The 20,031-nt window shown below is 36.5% G+C and overlaps 1 protein-coding gene and 2 long non-coding RNA genes across 6 annotated transcripts in view; 1 reads left to right on the top strand and 2 right to left on the bottom strand.

Moving 5' to 3' along the window:
- TNPO1 (transportin 1) overlaps positions 1 to 825 on the bottom strand; it is a 47,105-nt gene extending 46,280 nt beyond the window's left edge. For both annotated transcript variants that reach the window (XR_015748164.1, XM_026670634.2), the window contains exons 1-2: positions 658 to 825; positions 376 to 489 (exon numbers count right to left, since the gene is read on the bottom strand). Coding sequence is in view for 1 of the 2 variants with exons in the window: in XM_026670634.2 (XP_026526419.1) it covers positions 376 to 480 (105 nt within the window). In the remaining variant the exon portion in view is untranslated. The remainder of the gene's footprint in view (positions 1 to 375; positions 490 to 657) is intronic.
- Positions 826 to 3,928: 3,103 nt separating this feature from the next.
- Positions 3,929 to 18,588, top strand: LOC148132549 (uncharacterized). 2 transcript variants are annotated; one of them, XR_015748163.1, is made up of 3 exons: positions 3,929 to 4,187; positions 14,409 to 14,527; positions 18,376 to 18,588. It is a non-coding gene; the product is annotated as an uncharacterized LOC148132549 (long non-coding RNA). The 2 variants fall into 2 exon arrangements; XR_015748162.1 differs by lacking the exon at positions 3,929 to 4,187 and adding an exon at positions 11,080 to 11,794.
- On the bottom strand, positions 5,232 to 11,091 carry LOC148132550 (uncharacterized). Of its 2 annotated transcripts, XR_015748161.1 has the most exons (3): positions 10,753 to 11,091; positions 7,315 to 7,962; positions 5,232 to 6,940 (listed from the first exon to the last, which is right to left on the bottom strand). It is a non-coding gene; the product is annotated as an uncharacterized LOC148132550 (long non-coding RNA). The 2 variants fall into 2 exon arrangements; XR_015748160.1 differs by lacking the exon at positions 5,232 to 6,940 and having other exon boundaries at positions 7,108 to 7,962.
- Positions 18,589 to 20,031: the final 1,443 nt, after the last annotated feature.

The raw sequence follows: 20,031 nt of genomic DNA, 5'->3' as shown, positions 1-20,031 counted from the left end.
GTGCTGGGCCTGGGCGCAGGGAGGGGGAGGCAGAGCGATGGCTTTGCCGTCGCCGCCGCCAGGCTTCCTTCGCGATTCAAAGCCCGCGCCAGGCCAGGCGGGGGCTGGGCCTGGATCACCGCTACGGTCAGTCGCCTTAGCGGGAGGCCCAGAGGCGTTATTCTCTCCAGGGCATTAACGAGGCGAAACCCTCCTCTCCCTCATTCAGACACGACAAAGCGGAGCGGACCGCTTTGCCTTAAGCTCTTCCTTCCCCCACCTCCTGCGGGGTCGGAGTCATGCGGCAAACCGACCCAGCCGCTGGGCCTCGCTATCTTCGGTGCCCGTCCGACCGGCCGGACGCTCCCCCTGCCCGGCTCTTTTTGTGCAGGATACTTGTTGCACGGCTCTCTGCGTTGTAGTGTCCGGGGATTGCGATTCTTTGAGCAGCTGTAGAATCTGCTGAAGCCCCTGCTCGTCGGGTTTCCACTCGTACTCCATCTTGGCGCTCTGCAAAGACAACAGGCAGGAGCCGCCGTTAGCGGCAGTCGCGGCGGGTGACGCTAGGCCCAATCTAGAAGGGAAGCGCGGCGCCCGGTCCTTCCGGTCCTCCTCGTTACCCACGCCTAGCCGCCGCCCCCCTAAGATCGACCCGTTGTTCCCGCGAGCCGAACGGACCTGCTGCTCGAGACTCTCCGCTTCGGCCGCCGCCGATACCACCTACTATGCGCTGCGCGGAGCCGACTGAGTCACGGAGAAGAATTTGCAATCTGGTTCCCAGAGCCCGGCTGCCCGTGTTCCCCTGGGTCCTAGAGCCCTTCTCACTACCCAAGGTTGTTCGTCTCCTCAGCTGCGCCAAGGCTGGCTGGCTAAGGCAGCTCAGGGAGGGAAGCGTCGAAGCCGAAGAGAGGCGATTGAATAACGCGCGCGCATCTCTTCCTTAACAGCCCAGGAAGGAAGCTTCTAAGTCGTCTGAACGAATGCCACCTATGTATGCCCTAGCCGTGGGACTCGAGCACTGAGACTTGTGGCAGGCTCAATGGAAGAGAAAGCTCCCCCCCTCCCCACAGCTCTTCCGTCTTCTCCAGCAAAGCTTTTAATTTTATTATGAAATTGGTTTATTTTATTTAGCGTATGGCAAATACATGGACTTATTATAGTGATTCAAATGTTAATGTCCAGTCCACCCAGTCATTACGAAAGAAACAATAGGACAGGGACGGTAGGCACGTTGGTGCGCTTATGCACGCCCCCTACAGACCTCTTAGGAAAGGGGTGAGGTCAATAGTAGACAGTCTAAAGTTAAAGTTTTTGGGGTTTGGGAAGAACCAGAATCAGGTAGAGTATTCCAGACATTGGCCACTCTGTTGCTGAACTCATATTTCCTGCAATCAAGTTTGGTGCGGTTAACCTTGAGTTTGTATCTATTGTGTGCTCTTGTATTGTTATGGCTGAAGCTGAAGTATTCATTGACAGGTAGGACATTGCAATGTATGATTTTATATACCATACTTAGATCAGACCGAAGCCGGCATAGTTCTAGGTTTTCTAGGTCTAGAATTTCAAGTCTGGTGGCATAAGGTATTCTGCAATGAGTAGAGGAGTGGAGAACTCTTCTTGTGAAATATTTCTGGACTTTCTCAACTGTGTTAATATCAGATACGTAATGTGGGTTCCAGACTGATGAGCTGTATTCGAGTATTGGTCTAGCAAATGTTTTGTATGCTCTAGTTAGTAGTGTAATATTACCAGAGAAAAAACTACGTAAGATTAGGTTAACAACTCTTAATGCCTTTTTGGCTATGTAGTTACAGTGGGCTCTAGCACTTAGATCATTAGAGATGAGTACTCCAAGATCCTTGACAGTTTGGATCATCAACAAGGTCTTGACTATTCAGCCTGTATTTTATTTTCTGATTATTATTTTTTGCCAATATGTAAGACAGAGCATTTATTTGTTGAGATTTGAAGTTGCCATTTGTTTGACCATTCTGATACATAGTCGAGGTCTTTTTGAAGGGTAGCAATATTGTCTGTGGTGTTGAATAGCTTTACATCATCAGCGAAGAGAACACAGTTGCTTTTAATATGATCACTGAGGTCATTTATGTAGAGCAGTGATCCCCAACCTTTCTTATGCCGCGGCCCGGTATCCCCAACCTTGTTTATGGCGCGGCCCGGTACCGGCATTAGCTGGGCGCCGCCATCTTTTTGGATGAAAAAGTGCTTCCGGTGACCTCACCGGAAGCACTTTTTCATCAAAAAAAGATGGCGGCGCCCAGCAAACCAGCGGCCCGGTAGGACTTGTTCCACGGACCGGTACCGGTCCACGGACCGGTGGTTGGGGACCCCTGATGTAGAGTATGAAGAGTTGGTCCTAGAACACTGCCTTGGGGGACACCACTGTTGACAGGTACAGAATTTGATAGGACTCTCCCAATTTTGACCATTTGTTGCCTGTTTGACAGGAATGCTTCTATCCAGTAATGCAGGTGTCCAGAGATACCGTAAGATTTTAGTTTTAGGAGTAGTTTGTTGTGTACCACTGAATCAAAGGCTTTACAGAAGTCTATGTAGATTGTTTTTACTTATACCTATTATTCGAGGAGAGGGTGGTCTGTGTTGGAAAAAATCAGACATTGGATCGGTGTAAGTTCTTGATGGGCATTCAGACACAATGTGATGGATATTTTGTTGTGGAGCCCCACAGTCACACTGAGGGGAAGAGACAAGACCCCACTTATACAATGAGTCCTGGGTACGGATCCTGTTCAGAGTTGACCAATGCTGGCGAGGAAGGTCAAAACCTGGCATCTTTTGTATAGGGTCAACTGTGTAACTGCCTGTATCTGGGCAGTTGGTTTTCCACTGCATGTTGGTGTCAAAGTTGTTAGACAGCTGTTGAGCAAGTGCCAGAGAGGGCTTCCTGGATTTAAGCCTGCCAATCGATAGATGAGGGTACTACTAATATGAAATTAGTAATTTAATCCCAATAAGGAAAACACTTTTCTTTAATAGCCTCTGCGGGCCACATTGTGTTTGTTCTGTGAAACCTGCTTCCAAGGAAAATAATAACTTATTAAATTTATATGCCACCTGATTCCCAGACACTCTGGATGGTTTACAATTGGTAAAAATATTTAAAACCAAAATACAAAACATAAGAGGTTTGGGGGAATTTGTCACAGAACTTGGGCCTTCATACATTTCAGGTTACTGAAAATTATCCCTGAAGTGATATGCTTTTCTCTGGCTAGTCACACAATGTCTGTCTGTAGTCTATTTACCCATAGTCTGTCTATTCAACTCTAAATTCTCCATTTATATAACATTTTGAAGTACAAGCCAAGCATACTGGCTGAGTTCAGCAACACAATGTGCTATGTACAGGTAGTCCTTTAGCTACAATTGGGACTGAAAACTAGGTCATTAGATGGAGCAATTCTACTTGAAACCTGCCTGTGTTTATGATCTTACTTCAGCTTTCCTTTGCTTTTCAGATCTACAAAGATAAATGCAAGATTGGTCATAAAAGTTTTTCATCAGTTTTCACTGTGAATAGTCGCTAAGCAAGGACTACCTACAGTAATAAATTTTATTTTATTTTGGATTGCATTTTATAATTATCGTAATCCATTTTTAATAATATGTATTTTAGATATGCTTTTTTTCTATTTTTATTAGCTTGTTAATTTATACTCCACCTTTCCTTCAGGAGTCAAAGTGGCATAGCACTCTTCCCATTTTACCCACAACCTGGTAAATGTTTCCCAGTGAACTTGTAAATTGCAAACGTGAGCTTGAACCTGAGTATCCCCATTGCCAGTGCATACACCCAAACTAGGTTTGGTTAATTAGCTGAACAAAATTTGAAAATTCTGCCTTTCAAATCTGGAGAGCCAAAATTTGTTCAACCAAGATATCTCCAATGAGCTAACTTACTGAATGTGTCCAAAAACTGGGAGTCATGACTCCTATGAAATTGAAATTTGGTGAATTTTATAAAACATCGTATGACCTAAAAATTATGTTTATAACATACTAAATTGTGATTAAAACATTTCTTGTGGTCAATTCCTGATATTCTACAGTTCAACAGGGACCACTTTCAAGGCAGATACATCTCTGAATATCTCCCTTAATTTTTAAGAACTTTTCAACTACATTAGAAGCTCTGCCATTTATTGAAGGCACTACTGAAGTATCTGGTAAGGAAATCTCTCTGAAATGATGATCCAGTGGATCATGGGTTGTCTAGTAACAATTATAAGAAAGGAACCTGATAATAAGCTGAATCTATGATCTAGCTTAACTTTTACAAATTCATTACTATGTAATTCATTCCATAGTATTTTTGGAGTGGAGTCAATCTGGAGTATCCACATTTAAAAATGTTTTAGAGCTTCAAAATGATGTTTTTCTGAAGTTGGAACCAAGAATGGGGTGGAGAAAATATTTGTCAAAACATGCATTTTTAAACTAATTAGTTGAATACAAAACGTTGTTGCAAGATGAGCAGTATTACAGATATGTGTATTATTTCAAAAGGGAGATGAAAGTGGGTCCTTTTTATAGGGAATGCTAGAGAAGTCATCTGATTATTCTGAACCATGAACAGTAGGAAAAGACATTTTATGGTGGCATGAGTGAGACAGATATATGGAGGATGTTTTTCTTGTTTGTGGATTTTGCATGCAAAATCTTCAGTTATAATTGTAGCAATGCTGTAGTTGATTTGTTTCTTGTAATGAGCTGGTGCCTATATTTAATATTACAGTATTGGCATTTTTTAATACTTGTGCTATGTGCTTCTTTGGAGCAATTTAATTCTGCTGTTTTTGTGCTGACCTAGCCCTCATTTTTTATTTCAGTTCCTTTTGTTTCTCAGTGAAAGGACTTTGTTCTTTCTGAGGCAAAGGTAGATGAGAGGATGCCTGGTTTGAGGGAGAAAATGGTTTAATAAAGATGTGTAACAGTAGAACAGGCAGAGCTGAGGATTGGAGTTACTTCTAGTGTCTCACTGGGGGGAGTAAATTATTATGGTTGTTCACACAGTCAGCCAGATGTTTAGACTTTATTTTATATTTTATCCACCAGACAGATGCTTTTGTCTGTGTCAAAAGTATTGTCACAAAACTGTTCTAATTATCTTATTAGTTTTTTAAAAATATTTATTTTGAATACAAATATAATACATACAAATCTAAATACAAAAAAAGGAAAAAATACAAATATTAGTCACACACCCCGAGACCATTTTTTCTTTTATTTTTTTCTTCTATAAGTATTAAAAGATATACAATATATTCCAATTGTACCCTTATCCCCTCCAAAACAATATATATTCTTGAGGTTTATTCTCTTTGCCTTCCACCAACATTGTTTCTATAAAATCCCCCATATTTCATTATAATTGTTTACTTTAATCATCCCTTTTTAAAAATTAATTTCTGTTGTTAATTTATCATCTGTTGCCATACTTCAAATTTCATTATACTACTCATTCCTTTGAATATCCCAATTTCATCCCCAATATTTAGCCATCACTAATGTAGCTGCCATTATCAAATGTGCAATCAATTCCTTTTTTGTTTGATTTGTATCTTGTTTTTTCCACCAGCAACAGTAATGCAATCCTCATATCTATTTAGACATATCTAAATTTACATTCAGAAGTACTCTAATTTACCTAAACACCATGCCCCGTACATTTTGTGCACCTATCACAATCCCACCACATATAGATGTTCCAACCCCTTTCTTGCACCTCCAACAAATATTTCTATATTTAACATCTATCTGATTTATTTATGTGGTGTTAGGTACCACCTCCATATCACTTAATATCAATTGTCCTTAACTCTGACATATTCTTATATACTCTTGTATTCCAAATATTTTCCAATCATTATCATTTATTTCTCCTAAATCCGATTCCCAAATTAATTGTAAAACTTTTGCCTGCTCTTCCAATTCAGTTAATATTCTATTTTCCTAATTCTTTACCTATATATTCTTCATTCACTTCATATTCTTTTATAATTATTTCAAATTTTGTTAACTATCTACTCAAATCTTCCATTTTTATCCATTTATCTAATTGTATTAAATTCAACCAATTAAATTTAATATCTGTTAAAACGTTCTTTAGTTGTGTTATATTCTTTATCTTGTTCTTCCAATCTTCCCATTTATATATCTTTTTCTTTTAGTTTACTAATCCATTCTTTCAATTCAATCTTAGGGAATTTTTCCATTTCCACCGTCGGTGTTAAAGGATAAATTCCTGACATTAACCAGTATCTCCATTTATTCCATAGGTCTATCAATTGTTTTAAAAAGCTATTTTGAATCCTTAGCGATTTTTAAAATATCTTTTATAAACCAATACGTTTCTATAGGATCACCTATTTCCCTTATTTCTATATCCCTCCATATTAAATCTCTAGTAAATGCTATAATATCTGGGACTACCTTTAACTGATTAGCTATCCAATAATTTCTAACATTTGGAAGACCCAGCCCACCCTTTTTTAATGGTTCATACCATAATGCTTTACTTATTCTTGCTCTCTTACCTCCATTACAATACACTTCCAGCTTCTGTATTTGCTTTCATTCTTGATCTGAAAATTTAATTGGGATCATCCAAAACAAAAAATCTATGAAACCAGCCTTTGGTTCCCAAAATCCTATTATTAGTTTTTAACACAGAAAGCTTTTATACCATTTATTTGTCTGATACTGGTTTGCCATTACATTTCTGCTCCATTCATGTATTTCAAGCTAAGTAAAATTTAATTTTATTTGAATTTTTAAGCTATTTATTACATTATTACATTTATAATTCAAATGTTTATCATAAACTTCATATAATATGTAAGATTTAAAGATTACAGGACATGATCAACTAAATCTTTGATTATCCCAACCTCAATCATTTGTGACACACCAGATTCCTCTGTTTAAAAGGAAAAAAAAAATAAGTTTTTATCAGTTATTGGAAAGCAACATTAGACATCTAATAACAGTAGAATAATATTATTCAAATAATTGTGTTCAGTTTATCTATTTCTAATACTGGAGGCCAAATAATATTGGCAATAGTGATAGGAAGGCAACTTCATGTTTTACTAATGAACATATTGTTTAATTTATATTCTTTTCACCTTGACAAGCACTTTTGCTTTGATGAAATATTTGAATAACTTCTTTTTAATCAATTGCATTTTTTTCTGCAGTGGATCTGACAAAGACACATTAAGCACTCAGTCTTCTAATAGAAAAATACTTCTCAGACTTTTAACCAATCTATGAGCAACTTTTGAGACTCACTCTTGGTTGGGATTTGTCTGCTCAGGAGAATGCTCCATTTTGGACAAAGTTGTTTCCTCCCCTCCACTCCCAAATTAACTGGAAGAGTACGTCACAAAAAATTTACTGCTGTGACAAATCTCCAACTATACAGAACATGACATTAACATGAAATGTAAACATGAAAATACTTTATAACATAAAACATACTTCATCAGTTTAGACTACATTCAAAACTATACATTCTTTTGGAGACTCCCTTGTCAACTAGCATCTAACATTTCTGTATTGGTTTTACTCTGAAAAATTTGACCAGGATGCTAATTTTTTGCATATAACTGTTCTATATACCCTAGAACAGGGATTCCTCAACCTTTTTGGCACCAAGGACTGGTTTCCTGGAAGACAAGTTTCCCGTGGACTGAGGGAAGGGGGGGAGGAGGAGCACACAACCTAGATCTCTCGCACGCACATTTTACAGTAAGGTTTGCACTATGAGAATATAATGCCTAATAACCTGAGGTGGAGCTGAGATGGTGATGCTAGTGCTGGGGAGCAGCTGCACATACAGATGAAGATTTACTCGCTCACTTGCCCACCGCTTACCTCCAGCTGTACAGTCCGGTTCCTAAACAGGCCATGTATCAGTAACGATTGGGGACCCCTGCCCTAGAAGATATGCAGAGAACTGCAAATTTAGTTAAACTTACTTTCTTTAGATACAATATGAAAAAGTACCAATATATTGTTACATATCTGTATTTATAAAGCACTATGTATAAGATGGATAGATAAAGCTTCCAGGCTAACAGTGCTTATTTTCATTGCTGTCTTCTTTCAGCAGATTTCAAAAGAGAGTAAGGAAGCACGGCATTAAAACTGCCACTTACATTTCCAGTCACACCCTGTTGCCTAAATCTTCTGGACAGATGCAGCTAATGACAACTGCAACAGTTTATATCAGCTTATGCTTTCAACAAGACATTTGCATCACTAGTTATGTAAGTTTAAAAATATTGACTTTAGAGCCCAAATACTACAATGCTACTATTGTATTTTTGCATTCAGTACCAAAGTCTAAAAAAAGTCATCAGCATATATACATGTACTCTTCAGTTTGACCTGTTGCTGAACGTTTCTGAATAATCCTATTAGCTTAATAAGCTTTCACATGTACAGCAATCTGCATTAGATGACAATATTGAGTGAGTCCAGGTCTATCACACTATTGCAGATATGATCTGGAATGAACCTGCTGCTCAGAGAACTGAAGTAGCTCTTTTAAAACCTTTGTGCAAGGTTGTTCCCTTTCTTTCTATGCGTCAGAAATTCTACCTTTTATCACCAGTTAATATTTTCCTGTCTTGATTGAATTGCTGATACATTCTTTTTCTTGTATTTTGAACATGCAACCTTTTTGGTTTTTAGCATCATTTATCAACTTCAGCTGCTTCTCAACTTTTAATTTTTGTAATGTTTCTATAATTCCAAGCTTCTCTGAGGCATTCCTAGGTCATAAAGAAAACATGATTCCTTGGTGATTTGTTCTTCTTTCCACTTATGTCCTTTTGGATTTCAAATCTTAATTACACTAATTATGCAGCCATGTGGGCATTCCTTTTTTCTCATTGGTATCTTTGCAGTTGTACTTTTAATGCTTACTTTTGGGAACTCTCATCCATCTTGATCTCCTTATTCGATTAATTTTTATTGCAGCCGACTTAATTAAAATCCATCTTCTTGAAATTCTAGATAAGCACTTCACTAAACTTACATTCTGTTTCTCTTAAAATCAAAAATTCCAGAATTATATTCCTTTAAATTACACCTACTTCCTCTTAGTCAGCTTTTTTCCCCCCTGTTGGTGAATATGTCAAAAGTAACTGATCCTTTTTTATCTTTCCCATCCTAAAGGAGAAAATTATACAGTTTCCTTGGCTTCAGCATGTTGGTGCATTATTTTCTTCAGTGTATCTGCCTATTTCTTACAAACATGCAAACATGGGGGGGAAATCCACATTTTTAAGTTACACATTGTAGTTTTCTTTATAACAAAATTAAAAACATTACAGTACATGCAAATAATACTTATATGAATAAAGTAGAATTTTAGTATTATAGTTCAAACATAGTTTTGATATATTGAGACCAAACCTGGATATGCATTTTATAATGTAACAAAATGAATATGCATCCGTTAATGGTGCCAAAATTAAATATCAATTATAGCTTTTTTTTTCCCTTATATTTGTTCATTTTCCTCTGAACCTGAAAAAAAATCTTGCTCCAAAATTTCTGGAATGTTTATATCTTTATCAATTAATGTCATCAGTATTATGAACCATCAAATGTAACTTTTTCCCCCCTAAGGTACAATAGGATTTTATTTATTTTATACAACTTCCACTGTTAAATTTTTTGTAATTTTTTTCATGATAATATCCTCACCATATAAATATTTAGACTAGCAAATCTCTAGGAATTTGACAATATTTTGATATTTAGTTTGATAATTCTGAAGTTAAAATGATTTGTGAAGACTGAGATATTAAAAAGTGATTTCTAAAATGTGATTCCTTGTTCAGAAAAGCTGATTTAATAATACAAACCTTCATATAGCACATAAACATCACTGAACTTTATGGGACTTCGATAGAGCTGCAAAAAGTTGGCTGTGTCATGCTAATCTTAGTTAACTATTCACTAAATTAACATGAGTTCTCACAACACACTAACAACTATGAAGGTAACTACTTTTAACTTATTGATATGGGAACATGGACATGGCATTGAGAATGTCAAATACCCATGCTTGGATGATAAACCTAGTCACATCTTTATTGACCTAATTTCCATAGCAGTTTTCTGCCAACAAAAATTTATTCTTCCAAAATTTCCATCATTAGTTCTCCATGATGAAGCTATTGTAAAGAATATGCAGTAAGTTGGTTGAAATATGTTGTGTTTGATAAAACAACACTATCGTAGTAAAAACACTGGAGGATAACTCAGAAAAATGCTATACTATATTTGTCATGATTAATATATTTATTAATTCATGTTAATATATTCATCTGCGAAGTATTCAGATTACATCTTGTAACATTAGAGGCTAGTCTATAAATTGTAAATATATGCTACTCTAGAGAAATACTTTTTATCAAAGACAGTGTCAGTTCATGAAAACCATCTTGAGGGTATTTGTATATTAAAAAGCAAGGCAGAAAGCAAAAAATAATTCAAAAAGTCTGGTTTTGAGATTCCAATTGTGAAGCTGTCATATTATCCCTGCACTCGGTTTTAATCCTGATGGAGGCTTAAGATGGTTACCTCCAGGCAGAAGTAACCAATTGAAACATGACACATCTATTCCATCTTATCATGAATGAGAGAATTTTCTCTGAAACAAAGAAATCTTAAAAAAAAAATCCAGAGTTATAGAAGATGGATAATACATACACACTCTACTGTGGAAATACCCGATTTTCTTTCCTGACAAGGCATTTTGAAAAATCCACCAGCTAAACCCGTCAAGCTTTCTTATTTATACCTTTGTGCATGACCACTGGATTATACACAGCCAGGGCTGGTTGAGCACATCTTCAACAGTACAAATACTGGAAAATAATAATACAGGCCAAAAAGGAAATGCTAGAGCCGCGTGAAATGATCCTTTCCTTGGTTCAACTGACGCTTTGGACTGGAAGACCCTCCCAAATCTTTGCCCTACCGAGCCTAACCGGAGCTGAACCGTAGCGTCACCGGAGGCGTCGACGAACTCTAGTTCAATTCGACAAAATCATGTTGAAGGCCAACGAAAATCTGTGTCTCGCCTGCAGAAGAGTTAAAGATAGAGGCTCTGCTTCAAGGGGAAACATGGGACTAACGCCCGATCTGCTGGAAGGCGTCGGGATGCACGCGGCGGCTCTTGAGAATCCCCACACAGCCTCGTCAGAAGCTTCGACGTTAACCCCGAAACACGAGCCAGTCTCCGCCCTCTCCCGTGGCCTCCGTCTGACCTCATGCGCTTCTCCTACCTCCGCCGCGCCAATCTGCCCCAACAGCGGGGGAAGAGTTCAGCCCACTCGCAGCGTTGCCCCTTTTCGCCTCACGGAAGCTCAGGAGAAAAAAAAAATAAAGTCTCGGCTTTCCGTCCGTTTAGTCGGAAAGCGAGGCGTTGTGGAAGAGTCCGCGGCCTACTTGCGGGGTTTTGCTGAGGTTTGTAACCTTAGAAACGGCGGACTGGTTCCTCGAAGTTAGACCCCGAAGAAAGAAGACCCGGTCGGGCCGCGTGAACGTTTAAAAAAATGAATTCCATGGAACCCTTTGAGAAAATTGATGCTTTTTTAAAAAAATAGTAGCTTTACTTGTTCAGTGTTTGCTGAGGTTAAAGCAGAACCACTATTTTGCCTTTTAACCTTTTAATCCAGTGTTTTTCAAACTTGGCCACTTGTAAGGCCTGTGGACTTCAACTTCCAGAATTCCCCAGCCCTCTCCAGAGGTGCGCATATCTTTGAAGCATTGATTTAATATTACGCAGTACTTACTATCTCATAAACTGAGATTTTAAGTTTCCATATTTGATAGCATCTTCATTTCCTTGTCCTTTCTAACATTCCAACATACTGAGGTAATTATAAATAAATCTGAGCCTAGTGCTATTTACAAAACTAAGTATCTTCACTAGCATAAGTACAATGTAGTTTAGCCATGATTTATTGAATAAGCCATCATTTGCTGACTTTACACCAGCAACATCATAAATCATGATTTGCAAGCCACTGTGGCAAAGTTTAGACTGGATATTTTCTGAATGCAGTTTGCTGTGTATTTTTCTGAGCTGTCTTTATGGCCATTCTGCTAGAAAATGAACAATAAACATTTCAAATCACATTCTAAAGATTGCTTTTGCTTTCTGTACAATTCCTTCAAACTGAAGCGAGTAGACATGGAGAACACAAGAACAAATTCCGACAGAATTATTCAAAATCAGGACTTTCCCAGATATTCTTGTCTTGAACATTTTTATTCTCAAAGCAGAAATCGTTTAACTGTGGAGTCTAGTCATCAGATTGTATACAGAAACAATCTTCAACGTGTATTTGCTATATACAGAAATTAAACCATAATTTTAGCCTTTCAATATTAAGCAAGACAGTGGACATTAATTGTACTGAATCTCAGTTACAAACAGAAATCATTATACACATACACACACACACACACCATTTGTGCAGCTGAAAAATGCAAGAAACCTATTCTTGCCTTATTATACAGAGAGTTCACTAGACTCCAAAAACAAGTGTTTTCTCTGTGCCAGAGACTGGGTGTGGTCATGTGCCTCTGCACCAGAGAAAATAGTCCAATTTGGATTTGCATATTTTATACTCTACACAGCTGGCTTCAGTTATGTTGTCCCAGTGTTTCACATCTTAGAAAATTCCTTCCCATTTTCTGTTTACTATTATTTTATTTTCTTAAACTGTTATCCAATAATTATAATACTTAGGAAGCAGAGAAATAGACCTGTTGCTGCCCAGTTAAGGAAGTCTGGCAGTTGCCAAGTAAGATATCACTGCCATTCCATGTGTGTGAGAGTATGTAAAGAATCTGGCAGAGAGTGAAACTTTGGGAATTGTAAAAGCTAAGTTGCTTTCTTAACTTTTACACAGATCTGATACTTGAGAAGCTTAAACAAATGGCAAAATGAATAGCCAAAATATTCTTCATTTTTGTTTGGAATAAAGATTGTAATTGAGTCGTGCATTAGAGTCTTTTACCAAGCTCCACCAGTTGTTGAATAAGGAATTAAAGATCTGGACAATTGAGGTGTACTGCCTGCTGATAGTTTTTCCACAGATGCATAACTTCTTTAAGAGTTCTCCCCCAACCAATATTAGAGGGATCAGCACTCAATGACATATCTTTTAGGTTGTATCATCCATACTTTAATCTAGTGGTTTGCAACTCCCTCCTTCATGGGATTTGAAAAGCAGCCAAAATGACCCTATTCTCCCAAGGTTCTATCCATAGGTTTTTACAAGAGATATCTGTATTGGATGAGATATTTATGTTAGTATTCTTTTATAGCTTTCTCTTTTGTTACCCATCCAGAATACATTGATTGGTGTAGGTTGTAAAAGCTCTAAAAGAATGAATAAATGTAAAGGCCACATTCAAATTCAAGAAATATAGTTCCCATTTTTGGAGGGGGGGGTTCATGAATTTTAAGCATTTGCACAATTTAAGGAATGACTAAGTCCTTTACATTCCTTCCACTAACCACCACCCCCAGCAAAAAAAATTAGGAAGACATTTTGATCCCAAAAGGATGCTACCAGGCCACATTTTTGCATGCAGGATTAATCTTTCTGGCTATCTTGCTACCAAAAGATTGTGTCATGAAATTAGTAAACTATCAATAGAAGAGAATGACTGAAGCTCAGGATTGAAAAAGCACCTTTGAGATAACTATGACCTAGATGACTGAGAATCTCCACAGACCTCATTAAGCATTTCTTCCCTATTGGTCAGGAATGAGTTGAGGACAGTAAATTCCTTTTCTTTTTTTCAATGTTCTGCATACATTTAGAAAGAGATTATTTTTGGGTAAAGTTACATTTCCATCAATATAATTGAAACTTCCATTTCCTGCTGTTTTCTGCAATTTACGGTGATTTCTGTAAAAGCTTTGTCATTTGCTCTAGGAAAGTGCCACCTCTGTCTTTTGATGGGTATAGCATATTTTCACAGCAATATAACTTTTGTTTCTCACTCCTGTCTTTACCCAAGGTGCTTGCTTCTTGTACTGATTTATCGATTTCTGTACTGATGCACCAATTCATTCTGTACTGATGCATCAGTTCTTCAAATATTCTACCTCCTTTTTTATTGTCTTATTCTTTTTGAGAATAAGACAACAATGGGAATTCTTGGGACAACAATGGGACAACAATATGTTAGGAACCTGAATGTCACCTCATCAAATCTTTATGATGCCTGTAAAGTAACATTATATCTTGTTCATTTCTTATGCTCAATACTTAGACATTAAAGTGCATGAATGCACCTTTCCCATTCCCTTCAATATTTTTCTCTATATTCTTGAACTCTAGTGCTGCTATACTTCAGTCAACTTCTTGACTGTGATTTTGTCCAAATATCTCAGCACATGATCATCCTACTCTCCAATATCAGGTTGAAAGCTGATTTACTGAGGATTATGAGATATCAGGTAAACACATTACATATTACTCTTTACTCTTTGTGAGGTGAACTCCTAATCCTTTGTATTAGCACTGTAGGTTACAGTCTTTAAAATAATCTTTTCCAGACTACACTATCTTCATTGCAAATAATTTATTCCCCTATTTTTTTTCTCTCAGTGTGCTAATCTTGGATTGGAAAGAGGGATGAAAATACTTGTGAATCCTGAGCTTTAACCTGAATAACCTTAGCCACTTATGCTTTTAAGATCTTATTTAATTCTAGCCATAATCTGAGTCTAAGAAGGGAGGGAGGGAGGGAGGGAGGCATTTCCACACAAGACTCTGCCATATGCAGACTTCCCTAATTCTACAATTTAGTTGCATTCATTTCCTAAGATGGCTCAATTATATTTGAAACAGCAATAAAACTAATATTTTCTTTCCCAAGCTGTAGAAGCTTATGACCACCCATTTTCCTAATTTCACCAATTGTTGGATCTATCTCCAGAATCCAGGGACTTTTAGCTGCCTTAGCAGGTATTTCAAAAGGAAAGATGACTTCCCTTCATAGTAACCAAATGGAGTATATATTTTTTCTACTGCAAATAATTTTTTTTTAAAAATCAATATGAAAATAGGGCACAACTGGCAATTTAATTCTTCCTTGTTAAGAGGGGAAGTAATCAGGTTTTCTTGTAGGATTTGTGGCAGGCAACTCATGGTGGAGAAATGTTTCTTGCTTCTTGTTTTCTGAAATTTGACGTCGAAATGGTTTCCAGCTAATTGTTGACAATGTTTTTGAAAGACTGAGGAGTTGAAGGGTAGCAGAGTGAAAATACCTCCTTTCATCAATTGCCCATTCTCAGGAAACAGAAGTTGATTGTGGTACTGTAATTATCTCCAGCCAAACTGTAAATTTCTAATATATGCTTGAGGGGAAAGGGAACAACCCTTATTTCCATATTTGGCTCTTTTCCCAAAGATTATGAAAGAATTACTTTCTGATTGAGTAGTTTCTGGTAGCTTCAGAAACACATTAATCCACACTCTTCCAATACTGCAACAACTTTGCAGCATGTAAATAAAAAACACATTAATCCACACTCTTCCAATACTGCAACAACTTTGCAGCATGTAAATAAAAATCTGCGCTGAGTTGGGCAGCTTTATAGATCTCAATGAAAATAAAACAAGAAATGAAAACCATAGGATTAGTGAAGAATCTACCTTTAAAAATTATTCCGCACTAAAGTAAAGTGTTCAGGAATGGAGCAGTTGCTGTTTTGCTTGGTACCAGTGTTATATCCTAATGTAGTTCATTGCCTCTGAACCAGCACAAGGGAGACATTCCAAGAGTTCTGAGCTCAAACATCCCTTGGCTGACATGCATAATTCAATTGGCATGGACTCAATAATAAATCCTACAAATATGTATGCTGGTAGTACTACAAAATAATTTCTTATGGTAACTATAGCTACATACAAAGCGCAACAGAGAGAGATCCTAAAAAGTCACTAATGGCTTTTTTGCTTTGTTATTTTAAAATTATTTTGAAAAAGCAAACAAGTGTTCAATATTAAATGTCTCTAAACGCTCCCAAACCATCTTTTGAAAAGGTATTAAGTTCAAATTAGTGTATTTTGTTTAGTGTATTTGCTTTAGTGCTGTCTTATGAATAAAATGTATTAATTTTTGGACATTATATCAAATTAATGAATGTGAAATAAGAAAGAAGGCTAAAAGAATCATGTAGGTTGGTAAAAGTAAGGCATAACCTTTTAAAAAATCAGTGCACAACATAATACATCTTACCATATATATATATATATTAGGAGAGTTATCTATATTTATTTTTTCCATTTTTGAACAAGACTTTGAACCAGATATTCATTTCTGAATTTCATCTGTATTGGAAGACACTAATTATGCAACTCATTTATTCCTTTGGAGTTCTTGTCTGATTTTGGGACTAAACCAGTTTTGATTGTTCTTGTGGATTGCATACAACGAAGAAAGGACATGGGATACAAGCTTGTTAATTTTCCAAAAAGTCTTAATTTGGGGTCTAAATGAGCTTTGATTGTTCTAATCTAGTGGGTTGCATATAATCAAGAAAGGGCAGGAGATGAGGGCTTGTTAATTTTCCAGGATCTCTCAATAGCCTTTTATACTATTGATCTTCTGGATTGCCTGGCTCACTTAGAAGGCTTACTGGTAGGAAGCTCCACTCCTCCTTGGCAGATTGGTTTCCCAGAATTGTATTGTATTTGTATTGTATTGTATTGTATTTCTGTCCTGCCATGGTGAGACCTTTGCTCTTTGTCACCAATAGCAATATCACCAATATCCGTGCTAATGTAACTCAAGACACTTTAATTCTGGGCTCATACAATACATTAAATCTTAAACCTGGGATAACAAGACGCAGTTGCTATGGTTACATAACATGGTGCACCAAAAACTAACCAATCATACAAACAGCAACCTTATATGATGACCTTGTTCACACACAGCTAGGACAACATCGGGGTTTCTATGCTGTACTCAATCATGAATGAGGCAAGTCCATTTTAATCTAGCCTAGCTAGATTAAATGTAATGCAAACACAGTCACTGCTTGTCTCTCCTATTTTCAGTTTCTGGATAAGCAGCTTTTTAGAGACCAGAGGCTGTGCATAAGGTAATTGAAAGGGACAAAAGCTGTGTTAGGTAGAGTGATGTCACAAAATTTGGATTGTCACAATATATGCATGGCAAGAGCTAGAGCTTTTCTTTCTTTTCTCACTTTTTAAAGAAAAGCTTTTTCTCAGCAGTTGACGTTTTAAAGTTATGTCATATGTTTTGAGGGATTATGATGTTGTTTTCATGCATTTCTCACTTCAAACTGTTTCTTTTGAACAATTACACTGCTGGATATTGGAGAGAGTTCCAAGGTCCATTAAAAAGGACCAGGCGCCTCTAAAAACCCAAGTTGCCAAATCCTGTTAATTTCTACGTTGCAGTTGCATTATTGCCAGAAATTGTAGCAGACCAGCTAAGTCTTTGTTTTATTTAACAGACTTATTTTCTGTTCCATAAATAATCAAAGCAATACTGCGTTATAAGAATATTCTGTTGTGAGTGCAAAGTTTAAAACTGTTACAAATCCTATTATGGATGTTAGATCCCACCTGCCCCCCCTCTTGCTCCCATCATCTATAATTGAATTTTAATGTTTAATATTAACCTATTTGTGTGTGTGTGTGTGTGTGGGTGTATGTGTATGTGTAATTATAAGTCACCCAGATTCTTATATTTTTCCTAATCCCTCCACTAAGTTCTTCAATGGAAAAATAGAATAGCGTTCATATTGTTTCCTATGTCTGTGTAAATACCAAAACTGAAATCCATAATAGCCCTATATCATACATTCCATATATTGTATAAATTGCAATCCTCAAGAACATCGGTTACATGTCAGAGTGCTATCACTTGATTTAACCAAATAAAACATTTTTTTAACAATTAACATTCTTCCTTTAAATATATAACCTATTGCTTGGTATGCAAGAATTCCATTCAACTAAACATTTTCTTCTCCTAACAACTAGCATGGAACAAATCTACAAAATGAATTTATTTATCCTTTTTTGAGTATCAGTGTATCACCCTTGGGGGAAAGTAATGTTTTTTACAGAGCTTATTTCTACTGGCAAACTACAGAGGATATACAATACAAAGGTATCTTTTTCAAGCCAACTTCTGGGGAGAAAAACTCATATCATTTTTACTAAGAAATAAATGGAGCTCTTAACTCAAGGGGTGTAAAGAAAGAATAGCTTTAAAACATATCAATAATTTGTACCTAGCTTCTCTCCATTTTTCAATTCTTAGAAATGGCGATATGTGTCTACAAGAAACAACAAGAAAAGACTGCGCAACAAGAAGATTGGGACAAAGAAGAAGCCATCTTTAATGAACAAGTAACTCTATCTAGGGAAGAAAGGGGAAAGGGGGGGAAAGAGAAGGGAGAATTTTAAGACCAAAAAAAACAGCCAAAAAAGGGAAAAATAATGTGAAAAGTGGATATAATGTTGGAAAGCAACAGAAAAGGGGAAATAGAGGTGGAGAGACGGGGTAAAAAGGGGAGAGAGAAGAAGAAAGGGAAGAAGGAAGGGAAGAGAAGTTACAAAGGTCTGGAGCAAGATATAAAGAAACAGGACTTATTCAGAGATAATGGGTGAAAATTTAACTGAAAAAGGGATTCTGTAAAGGTACATAAGATTGTATTGTTATATTTGTATTAGAAATAATGTTAGAAAATTGGAAACAACAAATGATTAAAAAGTGGAATAAAATAGTCAGTGTAATTTAGTGAAACTTTTGTGAACAAAATAAATGAGGTGAAATGAGTGAGAGAATTGAGCTGGGAAGGAATGGGAACATTTTAACTACTCAATGTTTTATAAAATATAAGTGAAGTGGGGGGGGAGTAATTATGGAAAGTTTATAAGTGTTCCCATAGAAGTATTATACTTGTTTGAAAAGTAATATGTAAAATGTTTAAGATTTCAATGAATATTAATATTAATGATAGAATTGAATTGGTATGGATTGTTGTTTTAATTATGTTATATATTTATATTTTTTTATTTTTTTTAAATACAGTGTGTAGTTTTAGAATGTACCAGGCAGAATCCGAACGGAAGTTATGTATTATAAGTGTTATAATTTTAGGGGAAAGATATAAAGGCGTCATACTCCAATCAGTTATTACAGGAGAAATTTTGCTTAATGAGAAAAGATAATAGACAGCTGAGACAGGACAGACAAAGAATATAAGTATGATGATTTGAATTGAGATGAAATAAATAAAATAAAATTAAGAAAGTTGAAAGAGGGGAGAAGTTATATAGAAAATGTAGAATGGTAATAAGATATGGAATGGAATATAAAAATGAGCATGAACTTGAATTTGTGTCTGTATGAAGAGATGTAACCCGGGATCAGGCTGCTTTCAAAAAAGATGTTTTATGTTTCTATGTTTTATGTTTTGTTTGTTTATGTTTGTTTTTAAAAATCAATAAAATTTTCAAAAAAATAATAATAATTTGTACCTAGCTTCTATTGGGCATACAAAAACTAGATAATAACTAATCATAAATCAACAAAATCACAATTTCCATTTATTCCATCTTGCCTAAGATGAGAGTAGTTGTAGTGATTCAAGGGGTCATCTTAGGACTGAGAAGACTAAGGTTTAGCCATGGAGATAATTGGTAACATGACTCAGTTACAATCTCATAGGATTGTTGAATGTATAACTGAATGGAGACCATCATGTAAGTCCACCAAGACTTCCAGAAGATGATGTTGAGGATGTTGACTGACTGACCTTAGAAGATGTAAGTAGAACCTGAGGCCTGGTGGACTAGTATGGTATGTATTGTTTGGATATGCTACCCTGAAATTCCTATTAGCAATCCTGTTCTTAAGTGGATATGCCATAAACTCACTGCCCCATATTTGCTATTTTTGTAAGATGGTTGT

The sequence above is a fragment of the Notechis scutatus genome, chromosome 2, assembly GCF_049901735.1.
Source record: "Notechis scutatus isolate UNSWTSFEM ecotype Mainland chromosome 2, rNotScu1.2, whole genome shotgun sequence".
In the NCBI taxonomy this organism is placed as follows: Eukaryota; Metazoa; Chordata; class Lepidosauria; order Squamata; family Elapidae; genus Notechis; species Notechis scutatus.
Note: the sequence above shows the minus strand (reverse complement) of the source record. Positions and strands in the feature narration are given on the sequence as shown.